The sequence below is a fragment of the Nicotiana tabacum genome, chromosome 24, assembly GCF_000715075.1.
Source record: "Nicotiana tabacum cultivar K326 chromosome 24, ASM71507v2, whole genome shotgun sequence".
Lineage (NCBI taxonomy): Eukaryota > Viridiplantae > Streptophyta > Magnoliopsida > Solanales > Solanaceae > Nicotiana > Nicotiana tabacum.
This window is the reverse complement of record NC_134103.1, coordinates 7,014,822-7,031,328: the sequence shown is the minus strand read 5'-3', so window position 1 is coordinate 7,031,328 and position 16,507 is coordinate 7,014,822. Positions and strand designations below refer to the sequence as shown.

The following is a 16,507-nucleotide window of genomic DNA, read 5'->3' as shown; positions in this document are numbered from 1 at the left end:
TTTGTATTTGACTAATTTATTTGAAAAGCATTTCTGAGCAGCAATTAGTATTTGACCAAGTTTTAAAAACTGATTCTAAGTGTATTTTTCTCAAAACTATTTTTTAGAAACTATTTTTTTCTGTTTCTCCAAAACTGTTTCAGCTTTTACTTTAAAACACGTTTTTTCTCTAAAAGTTGCCAAACACTTCAATTTTGAAAAACCCAAAAAAAAAGGAGCGCCAAACAGGCTATAAGCCTGGTGATTTTGGCTTGCGAGGTAAGAATCCTCTTTTCGTAATTAATGGTTATAATAAGGGGTAATTCCCACACCATTCGTATCCCTTTATGATTTTACCTGAGAGAAAATTCTGCTAGAAGTTTTTTCCCGCGCCAAGGAGCTCTGAAAATTCCCTAATCAACCATGCCTCCAAAAGCAGATAACACCGAAGGTATAATCATATCCTTCTTCTCTCCTTTAAGTTCCTTTTACACTATTAACTATCATCTCAGTAGAAATGTTTCGCTGAAAATCGAATTGAATATATTCGTATTTGAAAAATCTCGATTTACAGATCCTAAATTTTTCGATTTTGAAAATTTACAGGTATCGTGCTTAATTTCGTAAACGAGGTAACACAAACTATTCCGTTTTGCTTCCATTTGTCCTTTTTAAAAATTTTTATATGCGGCTCTTCACCTGCAATGTGTAAATAAAAGTAGTTTAATAGAAAAAAAAAAAGCCTAAGATTTAGATTATTTGTCGTTTAGAGATATCAAAATTATGTTGTAAGAGTGTTATTGTTTTAGGAGAAACGGATAAATTTACTGAAATTAACTAATCCTAGTGTGCTTCAGTGGTATAGATATTCAATTGGAAACATCAATTGGAATTTTGGGCTTAATATTAGCAGAGATATGTAGTAAAAGTTGTCAGGCACACTATAATACTGTTAATGTTTGGATAAGGGAGTGATCAGTACTTTACATTTTATAGCCTTCTTTTAGATTCGGGTATACACGTCAAGAACTGTTGTTAGTCGAACTGATTAGCTTTTCTTTCCCATTTTATGCGGCCATGTTTGCCTGCCCACGAGTTTTAGAAATGAAGACTTCTTAAACTTGTGGTTTACAATAGACATTTTGTGGCTATAAATCATCTGGTAAAATAGAAAATGTAAAGTTAAATTGTTTCTAAATATAGAAATGTGTCATTCTTTATGGGACAGAACAGAGAGAGTACTACATTTGCTTTCTCTGTAAAATTTTCTTTCAAAACTTTAGAGAAAGCAAGTGGAAGATATAGATGAATTACAGTTTCACTTGGAGCTTAATTTGTTGTTGCTATGGGTGTGTGCACAATATATTTCCCTTTTTTACCTAAAAGATTGTCTTGACACAGAGGATACAGCTTATCAATATCTGTGATGTTGTACTCTTTCTTGTTTGTTTTTCAAGTTAGCTGTCAGTTTGCTATCATTCTCTAAATCTTGTTACATCTCTGCGAATTTCTTATATTTTGAGTTTTACAGTCTCTGATTTTGCTTTTTTTCTTTCATGGTGTTTAATGTAGCAAAATAGACCATTGAATGTCCAAAATGTGGCAGATTCACTGCAAAAGTTTAACCTTAAAAAGGCTCCAATACAAAAAGCCCTGGATAATCTCTGTGACAGCGGTAAGATATCATTTAAAGAGTATGGCAAGCATAAAATCTATCTGGCTCGGCAAGATCAATTTGACATCCTAGACAGTGAAGAGCTTAACAAAATGAAGGAAGAAAATGCCAATCTACAAGAAAGGTTGGATCAACAGAAGAAAGCCACCAGTGAGGTTGAAGCAGGTATTCTTAATTGATACTCTTTTGCTGTTGTCTATGAGTTATTTATACGAATTTGTGTGAAGTTATTGAATTTGATAATCTTCAACTTTGATGATTGAGTGACTTCACTTGTAAACTATTATGGTGCTTTGCAGAAATTAAGTCTCTGCAGTCAAATTTGACCCTGGAAGAGATACATGCTAAAGAAGCCAAACTGAGAAAAGAGGTAGGATATGAAGAATCTGAGAAACTCTCTAGCATATGGATCTGGTCTCCAGCATAACTTGAAAAATAACCTGACTTCTTTATCGTTGCAGGTTGATGAGATGGAAAAGAAACTAATTAAATTGCGGGGAGGTGTAACCTTGGTAAGTCCAGAAGAAAGAAAAGCCATTGAGGGGTTGTATTCTGAAGCCTTAAATCAGTGGAGAATTCGAAAAAGGATGTTCAGAGATGTATGGGATGCCATTACTGAGAACTCTCCCAAAAATCCTAAAGAGTTTAAGGTATTAATCAGTTTGTCTTTGTATTGGTGCTTGTTCATTGTCAAGTATACTCCTAATTTTCATGTGCATTTCAGGAGGAACTTGGAATTGAGAATGATGAGGATGTTGGTGTGAATTTTCAGTCTTTTGCTGACCTGATGCAACATGGCAAGAAGCGTGCTAGAGGCTAGTGACTATATTTACATGTTACACTTTACTATAGGAATATGCTTGATCAAGTGTTCTATGGGTATATATTTGTAGACTTTGAAATTGTGTAATCTTGGTATTCTTGTAGTTGTTAATCTTCCTTTCTGAGATTTCTGTCTGCTTTACTGTCGTTCACTACCTTCCATGATACATTATATGAACTGCAAGTGATCTTAGGCAGTGGCGGAGCCACATGCACCCCTTCGTCAGAAAATTACACCGTTTAGCTCGGTAATATTTTTAAGAATATGTATATATACTATATAATGACACCCCTTGACTTCTTGGTGAGTTTGTTTCATTATATTTTGACTCCCCTTAATAAAAATCCTGACTCCGCCACTATTCTTAGGTACAAAACACAACCGAAATGGGATGGGAAGTTTTGACAGTATCGGACAGACTGAATAAGCTATTAAAATGTACTTAAAATATACAGCAAAATCTGGGTGCTTTACATCTTCGAGATTGCCATTGAGCTGCCTCATTGCTGGGGAATAACTATATCCGTTTAGCCTTAAACAAAAGAGATTCAGATTTGATTGTCATTTAACTTGCAGTAATTCTCATTTTTTTATTTTTTCATATTTTACTCTTGTGTTATTACAGCTCATCTATTCTTTGAAGTGGCAATTGAACTATATTCCCTATGTGCTTTTGGCGGTCTTCAATTTATCTATGAGCTTTCTGATGTACCAGCTCATATCTTTGCTGAAAGCAAGATGGTGTGAATGGACTGAAATATTACAAGTTCTACCTTCTTTCATAGCAGTAGCAGACTAGCAACTCACAGCATCAAAATTTTAACCCTCAAGAATCAACAAAATTTTAATGCCTCATGTAGTTTTGATAATACACCATATAATTTGTCCAGATTTCATAACTAAATAAACAAAAAACGAAGCTGCAATATATGGTCAAAGCATAAAATATATGCTCAAACTTACAAAATATCATCAAAAATAAAGAAAATATGAAGCTATAATATATTGACAAAGCACACAATATATACCCCAACTCGCAAAATCTCTGCAAACTTCTATCTGTCCTTGGTCACCAGTGATAGTTCCTTCTAGTTCTCACTGATATTGGCGTCTTATTTATGTCTAGTTTTTCTGCACCTTGCTTCGTGAATCCTTCAACTTCCTTTTCATTTCCTGCTTGGTACCCTGGAGAAATTTCATTATCAGTGAAGTACCAAGAGTCTCTGCCGGCCCCTTCGATAGAAACATCCTTGCTGTTTGATTTCTCAGAACCAAAAACTTCACTCTTAGGACTTTTCAACGACGGAATTCTGCTTTTCTTTCCAACATCATCGATTTCATCGAAGATTACCCCATGCCCTGGACGTATAACCTCATCATCAAGAATGTCATCTGCTGAATCAGAACTTGAAGCAGAGACTGATCTTTTGAACTGCTCTTTAAATGTCCTCTGTTTGCGTTCTTCCTCTTCATCTCCATCAGGGAGTTGGTTGGCTTCAGAATGAAAACTATAGTTCTGAGTAGGCTGGATTTTCTCAACTACATCCCCAGCATTCATCTCCTTATTGTTCCTCTCCTCTCCTGCACGAAACTTTGATTTTAAATCCTCACGATAGTCTGATACATTCCTTGGCTTCTGAGTTGGACTATTCGGGTCATCTGGATCACGCGATTCAGACCGAGAGAGTTCAACGGCTGCTCTTGCAGCTGCAGCTGCATAAGCAGCAGATTCAAAAGCTGCTTGTGCTGCATCTGCTACATCTTTATATTTTCTCCCAACTTCATGGTCTACATTTTGAGGTAGAACTGGTAAGCGACCTTCATATCCTGATTTACTTGATAGATCTCCCTCAGGCTGGTCCTGCCTTTTCACAGTATCCTTCTCCTATTATCAACAGTAAGAAAAATGCTCAACTTCTGGGTATTAATTCTTGAGTGAGTTTGAGAATTGTCAAAGACATAAATTAAGCAAAAAATATTATGCCTCTCTAGCCGCTTAAACATTATGAGATGAGATGGTCACACGAGCGAGAATTTCGTGGACCTGAATTTTCTGGAACATACCTCTGTAGTTTCCAAAACTACTTCCTCAATTTGCAAAACAATGTTATTCTCTGAAGCAATTTCCTTCAGTACTTTGGTTCTATGTTCTAAGCTAGGCATCCTCGTTGACAGCTTTTGAATCATCTACATTGCATGAAACGTCAAGACATTAACATGCTATTTATTATAGTAGATTAAGATAGTACCAAACCAGGTGTTCTAATTATACTACCTTAGGATTTACTCCACAATTGTTTCTTAACTCAACAGCACGAGCTGCGAATTCTTTCCCAAACCTCGACGTGAAAATAATACGAAGCTCTTGAAGTTCTGGGAATTCGCCACACCTTGAAGCTGCATAAATCAAGCTCGATATCGCCTCCTTTAATTCCTCAGGACACACTCTACAGAAAGATCATGAAAAGCTCAGTAAGTGATTACACAGAACAATAGATCTACGATTGAAAAAACAATGTAAAAACACCAACTTTTCTTGTTGAAGAAGGTTGGTCCTTTCTATTAATAGAACACAATAGCCTTCTACCATGACAAACACATCCAGCATGTTCTGTTCCTTAATCACTTGCTCAACCTACAAAAACAAGATCAACACAAAACAAAAACCATTCAAGAAACTAACAAAAAAACAAAGTATTCAGTCAAATTATATGTCATGGGTTCGAGCTGTAGAATCAGCCACTGATGCTTCCATCAGGGTAGGCTACCTACACCCTTCCCCGAACCCTGCGTAAATGTGGGATGCTTCGTACATCGGGCTACCCTTTAACGTATTCAGTGGAACAAGATAACGAGTCTAACAAAATGATCAAAATCATAGTAAGTAGGGTACCCTCAGAAGAGCTCTTTCATGGTGACCAAGGTTTAAGAACTGAACCACATCAGACCGCGCGATCGAGCACCGTGCCTGACGCTGGTTCTTGAGTACAACAAGTCTGGAAATGGCAAGATTGACAGTTGCTTTAAATCTAGCAGTCTTGAAGTTTCTTCCTAGTAAGGCATCAAGTTTTTTTCCCATAGCTACTTCCCTTTCACTTCTTTCCTCAGTCTCTCAATAAGAAGTGAGTAGTAAGTAAAAGAAAGAGAAGCTGTTCCAAATTTGAACACAAGAATTTGCCTTTCTTTAATGGTTATTGGGAGAGACTAAAAGATAGGAACAAACGAGCCTAGGCTCATTTGAACCTTTTGATGATGACGAAGTATGAAAGTTATAGAATGTGTGGAAGATACTACGAATTTTAAAGTAAATGTTGGGGAAAATGTGTATTTTGTGGAAATATAAAATAACCTTAAAATAGCGTGTGGGGATTTTTCTTATGAAGGAAGTCTTTAATGGAAAATGGAAATATAAGAATTTTAAACGCGGTTAAGGGGTGTATATCGTGATATTTTGCGGCTTTGAAACGGTCCAATTATGTCTTTTTCTTAATTTCGTTTTGTTCCCACTTACACAACACAAAAAGAAAGACAGAACAAAAAAAAAGCGATTAAAAATTTTAATGAATAACAACGTTTGGAAACATTAAAAAGTGGAAAAAGTTTATTGCTTTACACTTCTTTGACAGTGGACTATTTTGGTGATGATGAGCAAAGATAGAAAAAAGAAATTTAACTATGCGAGTATGTGACACGATTTTCACAATTCTTGACGACCTAAATTGGTTAAATCAAATAAGAAATGATATTTCTTTTGTTTCAAACGGAAGCTTACTGCAGTAGCAACTAACTCATATTTAGTAGTAGTACTTTTAAACATTTAGATATATTTGATTTTAAGTAATCTAATTGTGTACGTATAGTTTAAATAGGTGAAGGGTAATTAAACTTTTAAGAGAGTAATAAGATTATATTTAACTCTACAAAAGCCTTGTGTATGATTACTATGCAAACACATAAAATTTAGAGAATCAATAAATTTAAAAATAATGACACTCCTTTCAAACGATAAATATATCAAAATGGAGAGTAGGCAAGTTAGAAAGTTATCACCATCAAAGGATGTGGTGCAGCGGATGGGGTTGCTCCTCCCTTAACCAGAGGTCTCGGGTTCGAATCTTGGGTATGGAAAAATCCTTGATAGGGAGCACTTCCCCCCGAATGCAGTCCTACGCGACGCGAATCCGGATATAGTCGGGTTCCAATGCGGGTACCAAACACCGGGTGAAAAACCCAAAAAAAAGTTAGAAAGTTATCTGAAAAAGAAACCCTATTTATACCAAAGATCACATAAAATTGCCACAAAAGCTAGTGAAATAGTCCTTGAATGGTTGTGTTAGGTCGCCAGCTTATTCAAATCTTGTTGAAATGTCCTGATTAGCTACTAAATGTAGATGCTAATCACTAGGTTTCTAGAACCTCAAAAATTAAAACTACTTTACACATCATTAGGAAATTTATTAATCGAAACAAAGTTCCCAAAAATTTTGTTACTAATTAAGGCCTAAAGTACCAGCACCAAAAATAAAAAAAGGACTACCAATAACCAGGGGTATGCACCATATGCGGTGTCACGGGATATCGTTTCGTCGAATTCTTTTAATAGATATGTATAAGAAAAACGAAAATATTGAGGATAAATATAAAAAATGACACCGCTTACTGTTATAGTAACTTATTCATTAGTCCTTTTTTAAAATTATGACACCGCTTATAAAATATACCACGTACGTTACTGCCAATAACTACATAAGAAAATGTAAAATTTGTTATTGGCATTGCTATTAATGTTGTTTACGTACAAGTATTACAAGCAATGAGCTCAAGACTGTAATATAGTCCAATCTGTAGGGTCCGAAGTGAAGAAAATCATTTAAAGGATATCAAAAGGGTTAGAGGAGAAAATATACTATTAAATATAAACTCTTTATTCTAAATTTTCAGCCTAATCGCAATGGATAGAGACCACTTTCAACAAACATAATTAATTCAATATAACTCTACAAAGTTGTCATATTCAATAATGATGTAAGAAACGGAAATAAATAATACATAATTGTGGCTTGAAAAAGAAATATTGTAATGTTATTGTTAGGTCGAACATCAAAGCAAAATAACATAAACCTAAGACATTTTAGAAGGCCACCGGTAAATTTTATGCCTGCTTGAAATAAGAAAAGGAGGGTAGTACTGCTAATAACTATATATAAATTCTTAGCACACATACAAAGTCTGGACTAAAGTTACCGAGTTTTGTGAACTCGTTACTTCAACGGTAGATCCGTCCTTGCCTATGTGTAGTATACATATAAACATATGCATATTATATGTATATACGTACATGCACGTGATCATTTCAATTCGAACACCGGATATTAACACACTACTAACCGTATTATATGTTTACACCAAATTTTACTAATTTATCATGTTTAAGTGATTCGGTACGTGAAAACATGTACTCCATTAACTATAATCAAGTGAGATAAGTTTATTTACAAACACATATTATAAACCTAATGGTTTGGGCATAAACAACCGATACAAATAAGGTTTTTATATAAAACTAGAGAAGTAGGGTTCATTTTTCGCCAGTCCTTTCTATTCATGATTGAAACAACCAAATTATAATTAATAATTAAAAAAAAGATTCGGAGCAATCCAAATTGTAGACAGTAGACGTCCCTTCAAAATTAAATAAATTAGAACTCTTCCTTCTTTAATGTGATTATTTTCTTCTATTGAAATTATAATTAGTTATGTTAGAGCATTTCATTTTCTTCTTTCATTAAGGACCTAAGCATGCAAATATCTAACTGAACAAACCCAAGATTAATGTTTTTTTCTTATTACGTTCTCTTTGAGGACAAACGGCCAAGGAGACTGAAAAGACAGTCAAGTATTAGAAATTTAGACGTCTTAACTCAACAATAACAATTACACCCGCCATCCCCCCCCCCTCTCCCCCCTCCCCCCCAAAAAAAAAAAGAGACGTAAGAATTGGTCAGAGCCACTTAATTATATATGTTGACAAAGCTTAAATTGACTCAATTGGAGCCAAAAAACAATAGAGTAATGGTGTTATTGCTCAAATTAGTTTTATCTAATTTTGTCTTGGTGCTACAAACCGAACCGGAAAACCGCACCAAACCGAAAAGTTAAACCAAATCGATTAAAAAATCCGATTAGGTTTGGTTTAATTTGATTTGGTATTGAGTAAAAAAATCCGAACCAAACCGACATATAAATATATAATTTTTATATAGACATTTAAGATTTTATATAGAATTTTCTTTAAAAATATCTAGAAATATTTGGGATTATCTTGCGGGATATAATATTTAATAGTAAATGAAGTGCTCCATATTTATTAACCTTAAATAATGGGTTGGATGATCACTTTCTCATCAAGTGTTAATGAAATGCGTCAATCTCTTTGTTCTTCTATATTCATATCATATATTAAGATCTATTAAATTCTTATATCTTTTTCGAATGTGAAGTGATTGTTATTATTTAGGTATCATATTGATTTTTATGTTTAATTATTAAATTTGATTCACCTTGAAAGTGTACATCAACGAAAAATTATTGTCAGACGACTAAAAAAATAACTATTATGTGTTACTAAGAAAATTCTCCCATAAGAATATTTTAATAGATCATATATTTGTCAATTTTTTATATTTTTACTAAACATATATTTACTTATCAAAAATTTGATAAAGTAAGATTGAAATAATATTTAAGTAACGAAAAACCCGACAAGACCGAATCAATCCAAACCGATATAGTTGGTTTGGTTTGGTTTTGATAAAAACCGAACCAACCCGGTCCATGTACACCCCTAGATGCAAGGTTCAACAGATTAAATCTTTTAAATAATTTTAACTGTACACTGATAGTGTTTAAACTTTTTTTAACACTATCACATCACTTAAAAAATAGTTACAGTAATCCATTCTAATAAGTAAAATTTATAACATGAAAAATAAAGAAACTAACCTGCTATGGTAAGTAAATTCCTCTAAGTTCTATAAAAAAATCGTTATAGTGCCCGTATATATAAGATACTAAATCTTTTGTACATATTATAAGTGTACATGCGTTTCAAAGAAATTTCAGGTATATTGCAAAACAAATAACGTGAAGAGTACAGTTTTTCACAATTCTTTCTTTGACTTCTAAAAGCATAAGAAATGCTTTGGATCCAAAAATCAAACCATAAAGTTTTGTCAAAACTTGCAATAGCGAAACTTAGATTTAATTTGATTTTGCTTTAGCAAAATTCTAGTGAATGACATTTTCTTTACGTTATTGGATTTATAGATTCTTGACCTTACCCTTTCATTGATCTTAGAATTCCAACTTCTGGTCCTTGCATAAACTTCATGCTCTTTTGCTTTCTGTAAAAAATTTCATATCTTCTTGATGTTTCCATAAAAAGTTTCTTTTTCTTTATCATTGAACTTTTTGCTCGGGAGATTGTTCTCTAACTCACTGAAGACATGATTAATCGTTCGAACACGATTCTATCTACCATTTCTCCTCCTCCTTTTTATTTTTTATTTTTATAATTATGGTGTTTGGATCAGCTTGTACGCACCTCGATTATTTCACGAGGTACCTGCTATTAGTCCCGCCAATATTGCTGTATATGTAAATAATAATTCTGCAAAATATAAGTTATCGTAATGAAACAGTAATTAATTCGAGCCCACTGAATTCACAGTATTTCCTTAAGGAATTTAATCCCCTCCTAGTACCCAAGGTAATGGAATTATTTCCTCCCAGGATAGAACGAATCATACACTGGTGTAGCGGTACTTCAAACCCCAGTGTTTCAGCGAACACAAAGTTCGGTAGCAAATCACACTTACAGTTGCTTTGTTTGAAGTTAAAACAATGCAGAACAAAGGAGTAGAAATTCAGAAAATTGTATGGAAATGCTGAGAGGAAGGAGTGCAATGTATAGCCAAATCTGTTGAGCGATTTCAGTTTTGTGTCTTGTGTATTGTGTCTGTCTTTCTTCAACAGCTGCTGCACATATATATAGCAGCCAGTGTTGAAGAAGAACAATTGTAAGCATTAGCTTGTTTGTGGAGCAAGCACATTCATGGTGGGAAGAGCATTAGGCGGCTGCCAATATACGGATTGGAAAATATCCGTTACAAATGCGGATTCGAATCCGAATCCGAATCCGAAGCCGAAGCCGTAGCCGTAGCCAAGCCGAGCGAGCGACGACGACGGCGGCGCGAGGCTTGCTTTCTTCTTAACTCTTTAAGAGCTACAAGAAGAACAATTATATATATACCCACCAAAAATCTTTTCCTCTTCCAATATGGGACAATGTCTCATTGTCAAGAGGGGAAAACTTAAAATTTTACTCCAAAATTTCATTTTTCCTCCATTTCCCATTCACCCTCATTTTAAGACTATTTCATCTAAAAAACAAAAAATCTCAACAATCCCCCACATGAATGTGGAATGGCTATATCACGGAAGTATGCATGGAAAAACTGTGTGATTTACAAGCAAGGATTAATCGCATCTGGATAAGTAGGTTTCCCTTTAAACTGTCCATAGTAAACTTATGTCGGATATACTCGGTCAATCGGTAGATTTGATATCTTTGAACCGTCGATCTTTGGTGTATACCTAGACAACCATAAGTCACACAATCAACCCTTAACCGCTAAGAATATAATTCTTGCATAAAAAATCAGAATGCTTTCACGCTTCAATCACGATAAAGCGTTCATTCTCTGGAGTTTTATCTGGCAGATCAGGAACATCTTCCTTGATGAACTTCTGTAGACATAACGTAGTTAAGTAGAAGAACATCTTCTGCTACCAGCGCTTGAAATCAATCACGGAAAATTTTTCGGATTTTTCTGCCGGTGCCAACGCTGGTGTTCGGCTTATCGATGCGTTGGCAGTCACCATCGGAATAACTTGGTTTTCGCTTTCAGTCGTCATTTTTTCTGTAAAAGAATGACACAAACAAACGTTTAATACACGTTTTCAAACTGGAGTAAAAAATCACGTAGATTTTAATCTCTAATAAAACGCCACGAAGGCTTTACTCTCCAAAACACATTCATGGTGGGAAGACCATTATCCGGCTGCCAAATGATCAATAAACGGATTGAAAAATATCCGTTACAAATACGGATAATCTTACGTTAATATTTACTATTAACAAATAAATTTGGTCCAAAAAATTAATCAATCAATCGATCATTTGACCAAATCCAAATCCAAATCCAAATCCAAATTCGAAGCCGTGGCCGAAGCCGAGCCGAGCGAGCGACGACGACGACGGCGCGAGGCTTGCTTTCTTCTTAACTCTTTAAGAGCTACAAGAAGAGCAATTATATATATACCCACCAAAAATCTTTTTCTCTTCCAATATGGGACAATATCTCATTGTCTAGAGGGAAAAACTTAAAATTTTATTCAAAAATTTTATTTTCCCTCCATTTCCTATTCACACTCATTTTAAGACTATTTCATGATAAAAACAAAAAACCTCAACAATCCCCCACATAAATGTGGAATGGCTATATCACGGAAGTATGCATGAAAAAACTGTGTGATTTACAAGCAAGGATTAATCGCATATGGATAAGTAGGTTTTCCTTTGAACTTTCCGTAGTAAACTTATGTCGGATATACTCGGTCAATCTGTAGATTTGATATCTTTGAACCGTCGATCTTTGGTGTATACCTAGACAACCATAAGTCACACAATCAACCCTTAACCATCTTTGGTTCTCATTGTTGTGTTCGTTTCAACCATGAACACCGCTTGGTTTCATAAGTGCGTAGAGAACTGGCCTTACAAAGTTCTCCTTGAAGCGGCTAACACTTCACACTTACATAGGTGATTCCTAAACGTGTCATCCTGTAGATACACTATTTGATATACCCCGTATCAAATTTAGAAATCATTAAAAAGCCTTAATGCTTTATCCTTGGTACTGAACATTGTCTCATCACGAGAACGGACTAAAATTTTATTTGACAATGTTGAACCGTCATTAATGACTTTGTTTGATCTCCTTGAACCTAGATCTTGGGATCTCCAGTCTTCTAGGTAGAGTTACCGCCACAATGACTTGTTCTCGGCCATAGCCCCATTCCCCTTGATGATTTCTCAACTACCTCTCTAGTTAGGCCTTTTGTAAGTGGATCCGACACATTATCACTTGACTTTACATAGTCAATCGTGATAATTCCTCTAGAGAGTAATTGCCTAACGGTTTTATGTCTTCGTCGTATATGACGAGATTTACCGTTATACATAACGCTCCCAGCCCTTCCAATTGCCGCTTGACTATCACAATGTATGCATATTGGTGCCAACGGTTTGGGCCAAAATGGAATATCTTCCAAGAAATTCCGGAGCCATTCAGCTTCTTCACCGGCTTTATCTAAGGCTATGAATTCAGCCTCCATTGTAGAGCGGGCAATACATGTTTGTTTGGACGACTTTCAAGATACCGCTCCTCCACCAATAGTGAATACATATCCACTCGTGGACTTAGAATCAGTTGAACCGGTGATCCAATTTGCATCACAGTATCCCTCAATCACCGCAGGGAATTTACTGTAGTGCAAGTCAAAGTTCTGGGTATGTTCTAAATATCCCAAAACTTGTTTCATTGCCATCCAATGAGATTGGCCTGGATTGCTCGTATATCGACTCAGTTTACTTATAGCACAAGCTATATCTGGTCGTGTACAATTTATGATATACATTAAGCATCCCAACACACGAGCATAATCCAATTGTGATATGCTTTGGCCTTTATTCTTTGCTAATGCAAGATTCACGTCAATTGGAGTCTTTGCAATTTTAAAGCCCAAGTGCTTGAATTTTTCAAGTACTGTCTTAATATAATGAGATTGTGATAATGCCAGACCTTGAGGAGTCTTATGGATCTTAATTCCCAGAATTAAATCAGCAACTCCCAAGTCTTTCATATCAAACTTGCTATTGAGCATACGCCTAGTAGCATTTATGTTGGCAATGCCATTACTCATTATCAACATATCATCCACATATAGGCAAACAATGACTATGTGATTTGGAACATTTTTAATGTACACACATTTATCACATTCATTTATCTTAAAATCATTTGACAATATTGTTTGGTCAAATTTCGCATGCCATTGTTTGGGTGCTTGTTTTAGTCCGTAAAGAGACTTAACAAGTCTACATACCCTCTTTTCTTTACCTGGAACCACAAACCCTTCAGGTTGTTCCATGTAAATTTCTTCCTCCAACTCTCCATTTAAGAAGGCCGTCTTAACATCCATTTAATAAATTTCAAGACCATACACTGCAGCTAATGCTACTAACATCCGTATGGACGTAATTCTTGTAACTGGAGAGTATGTATCAAAGTAGTCTAGACCTTCTCGTTGTCTATACCCTTTGACTACGAGTCTTGCCTTGAATTTATCAATAGTGCCATCATCTTTGATTTTTCTCTTAAAAATTCATTTAGAACCCAAAGGTTTATTTCCAGGAGGAAGATCAACCAATTCTCATGTATGGTTGTTCAATATGGATTCTATTTCACTATTGACTGCCTCTTTCCAAAACAATGATTCCGAAGAAGTCATACCTTCTTTAAATGTTTGAGGCTCATTCTCCAATAAGAAAGTCACAAAATCTGGTCCAAATGAAGTAGAAGTTCTTTGACGTTTACTACGTCTTGGATCCTCCTGATTACGTGTACTTTCTTTTGTTTCTTCCCGAGGTCGTTTAGATCCTTCACCAAACGACTCACATTCCTTTTTATACGGATATATATTTTCAAAAAACTCAGCATTATTTGATTCTATAACCGTATTATTATGAATGTCCGGATTTTCTGATTTATGAACCAGAAATCGATATGCTTTACTATTTGTCGCATATCCTATGAAAACACAATCAATGGTTTTCGGTCCTATCTTTACCCTTTTGGGTTTAGGAACTTGCACTTTTGCCAAACGCCCACACACTTTAAAATAATTCAAGTTGGGCTTCCTTCCTTTCCATTTTTCATATGGAATGGATTGTGTTTTGCTATGGGGCACTCGATTTAATATTTGATTAGCCGTAAGAATGGCTTCCCCCCACAAGTTTTGTGGCAAACCAGAACTTATCAACAACGCATTCATCATCTCCTTTAATGTGCGATTCTTTTTTTTCGCAATCCCATTAGATTGGGGCGTGTAAGGGGTTGTTGTTTGATGAATAATTCCATATTCTAAACATATTTCTTCAAAAGGAGATTCATATTCACCACCCCTATCACTTCTTATCATTTTTACTTTCTTATTAAGTTGCGTTTCAACTTCATTTTTGTATTGCCTGAATGCGTCTATTGCTTCATCTTTACTATTCAGTAAGTAAACATAGCAATATCGAGTACCATCGTCAATAAAAATTATGAAATACTTCTTTCCACCGCGAGATGGTATTGACTTCATGTCACAAATATCTGTGTGAATTAAGTCTAAAGGATTTGAATTCCTTTCAACTGACTTATAAGGATGTTTAACATACTTAGATTCCACACATGTTTGACATTTTGATTTTTCGCATTCAAACTTAGGCAGTACTTCCAAGTTAATCATTTTCCGCAAGGTTTTATAATTGACATGACCCAAACGTACATGCCATAAATCATTTGACTCAAGTAAATAAGAAGAAGCTGAAATATTATTATTGTTTTCCACAACCATTGCATTCAGATTGTCTTAGAAAATCTATTTCCCATTCACCCTCATTTTAAGACTATTTTATCTTAAAAACAAAAAAGCTCAACACCTGCTACTCTCACCGGTAGAGGTATCAGACAACTCTATCCACAAAAACTTAGAATAATGGGAAGAAATCACCTGGTGTTTTTCCTCCACTTGAAATTTAAACCTGAGACCTCATGGTTCTTATCCATGCGCGAAGCCACAATATTCTTTACGGGTTCGGATGAACTCAATAAATTTTGATTAAACTCTGTATTTGTCTTAGAAAATTCATTAAATATGTATAAATATTTAATTTTGAATCTGATAACTAAAATAAATTATGAGTTCGGTGACAGATCAAAACCCGCAAAACTTCAAATTCTGACTTCGTTGTATTCTTAATCTATTTCATTAACTATTATGTCACGCCCTTAAATGCAAAGTCTCAAAGCTCATGTTAAGGGATTTGAGTCCCATTTGGACGTGAACATGTTACCAAACATGATGATATACAGAAGATCTTATTAATTTGGAATACTACATTTCCTGGAAACATCGTACCTCCTTATAAGTCTAATTAAACATCCTGTAACTCTCAGCAATAACCAAATAGTCCGTTGTGGGACCGTTGAGCAAGTTTACTAAGAATTGTACCTAAAAATATGAAATCAAACCAAAGGCTACCACAGAAGGTTCAGACATTCATGGAATATCAATTAGGTAATCCTAGATTAATATTACAAGAAAGGTTTTTGTTTGAGAGAAATAATTTTTTACCCGTAAAACGATACAATTAAATTTGTAACGTGATTTATAGACACGTAAATTAATTTGATCCAGAAATATGAAATAAATAAGAACAAAAATAAAATTATTAAAATGACTTAAAGGGAATACAAGCATGGCTATGAGTTTAGCTTCTCCGATAGCAACACAAGAATAATATTAAGAATAAAACAAAGAAAGCAGTTTGATAGAATAAGAGCTAATTTTAGCTTTTACGTACAGAATATTTCATGTCCAACTACGGAAACAAATTCTCCTATTTATAGCTCTAGTCAGGGAGACAAGATCCTCAAATCAATCTCTTCTTGAATGAGAATAAAACCGACATTGATGACTGCATAATGGTTGGTTATTAATACAAAGATTCTTTGTAACAGCTGCTCATTGAATATTGTCTCTTCTCAACAGATATCTTCTTTACAAATCTTCGTTGTCGGTTCTCATGCCTTCGGAATTTATACAACACCGAACACATATTTATATTCGATGTCGCTAAC

At 34.8% G+C, this 16,507-nt stretch overlaps 2 protein-coding genes across 2 annotated transcripts; one reads left to right on the top strand and one right to left on the bottom strand.

The window, feature by feature from the left end:
• Positions 1 to 297: 297 nt before the first annotated feature.
• Positions 298 to 2,601, top strand: LOC107809315 (homologous-pairing protein 2 homolog). Its single transcript, XM_016633919.2, has 6 exons — positions 298 to 430; positions 586 to 611; positions 1,552 to 1,819; positions 1,954 to 2,024; positions 2,116 to 2,304; positions 2,379 to 2,601. The coding sequence occupies exons 1-6, from the start codon at positions 403 to 405 to the stop codon at positions 2,472 to 2,474; spliced, it is 678 nt and encodes a 225-aa protein (XP_016489405.2). The 5' UTR covers positions 298 to 402; the 3' UTR covers positions 2,475 to 2,601.
• Positions 2,602 to 3,381: 780 nt separating this feature from the next.
• On the bottom strand, positions 3,382 to 5,888 carry LOC107809316 (uncharacterized). Its single transcript, XM_016633920.2, has 5 exons — positions 5,371 to 5,888; positions 5,009 to 5,112; positions 4,753 to 4,924; positions 4,542 to 4,664; positions 3,382 to 4,362 (listed from the first exon to the last, which is right to left on the bottom strand). The coding sequence occupies exons 1-5, from the start codon at positions 5,554 to 5,556 to the stop codon at positions 3,547 to 3,549; spliced, it is 1,401 nt and encodes a 466-aa protein (XP_016489406.1). The 5' UTR covers positions 5,557 to 5,888; the 3' UTR covers positions 3,382 to 3,546.
• Between the last annotated feature and the right edge of the window lie 10,619 nt (positions 5,889 to 16,507).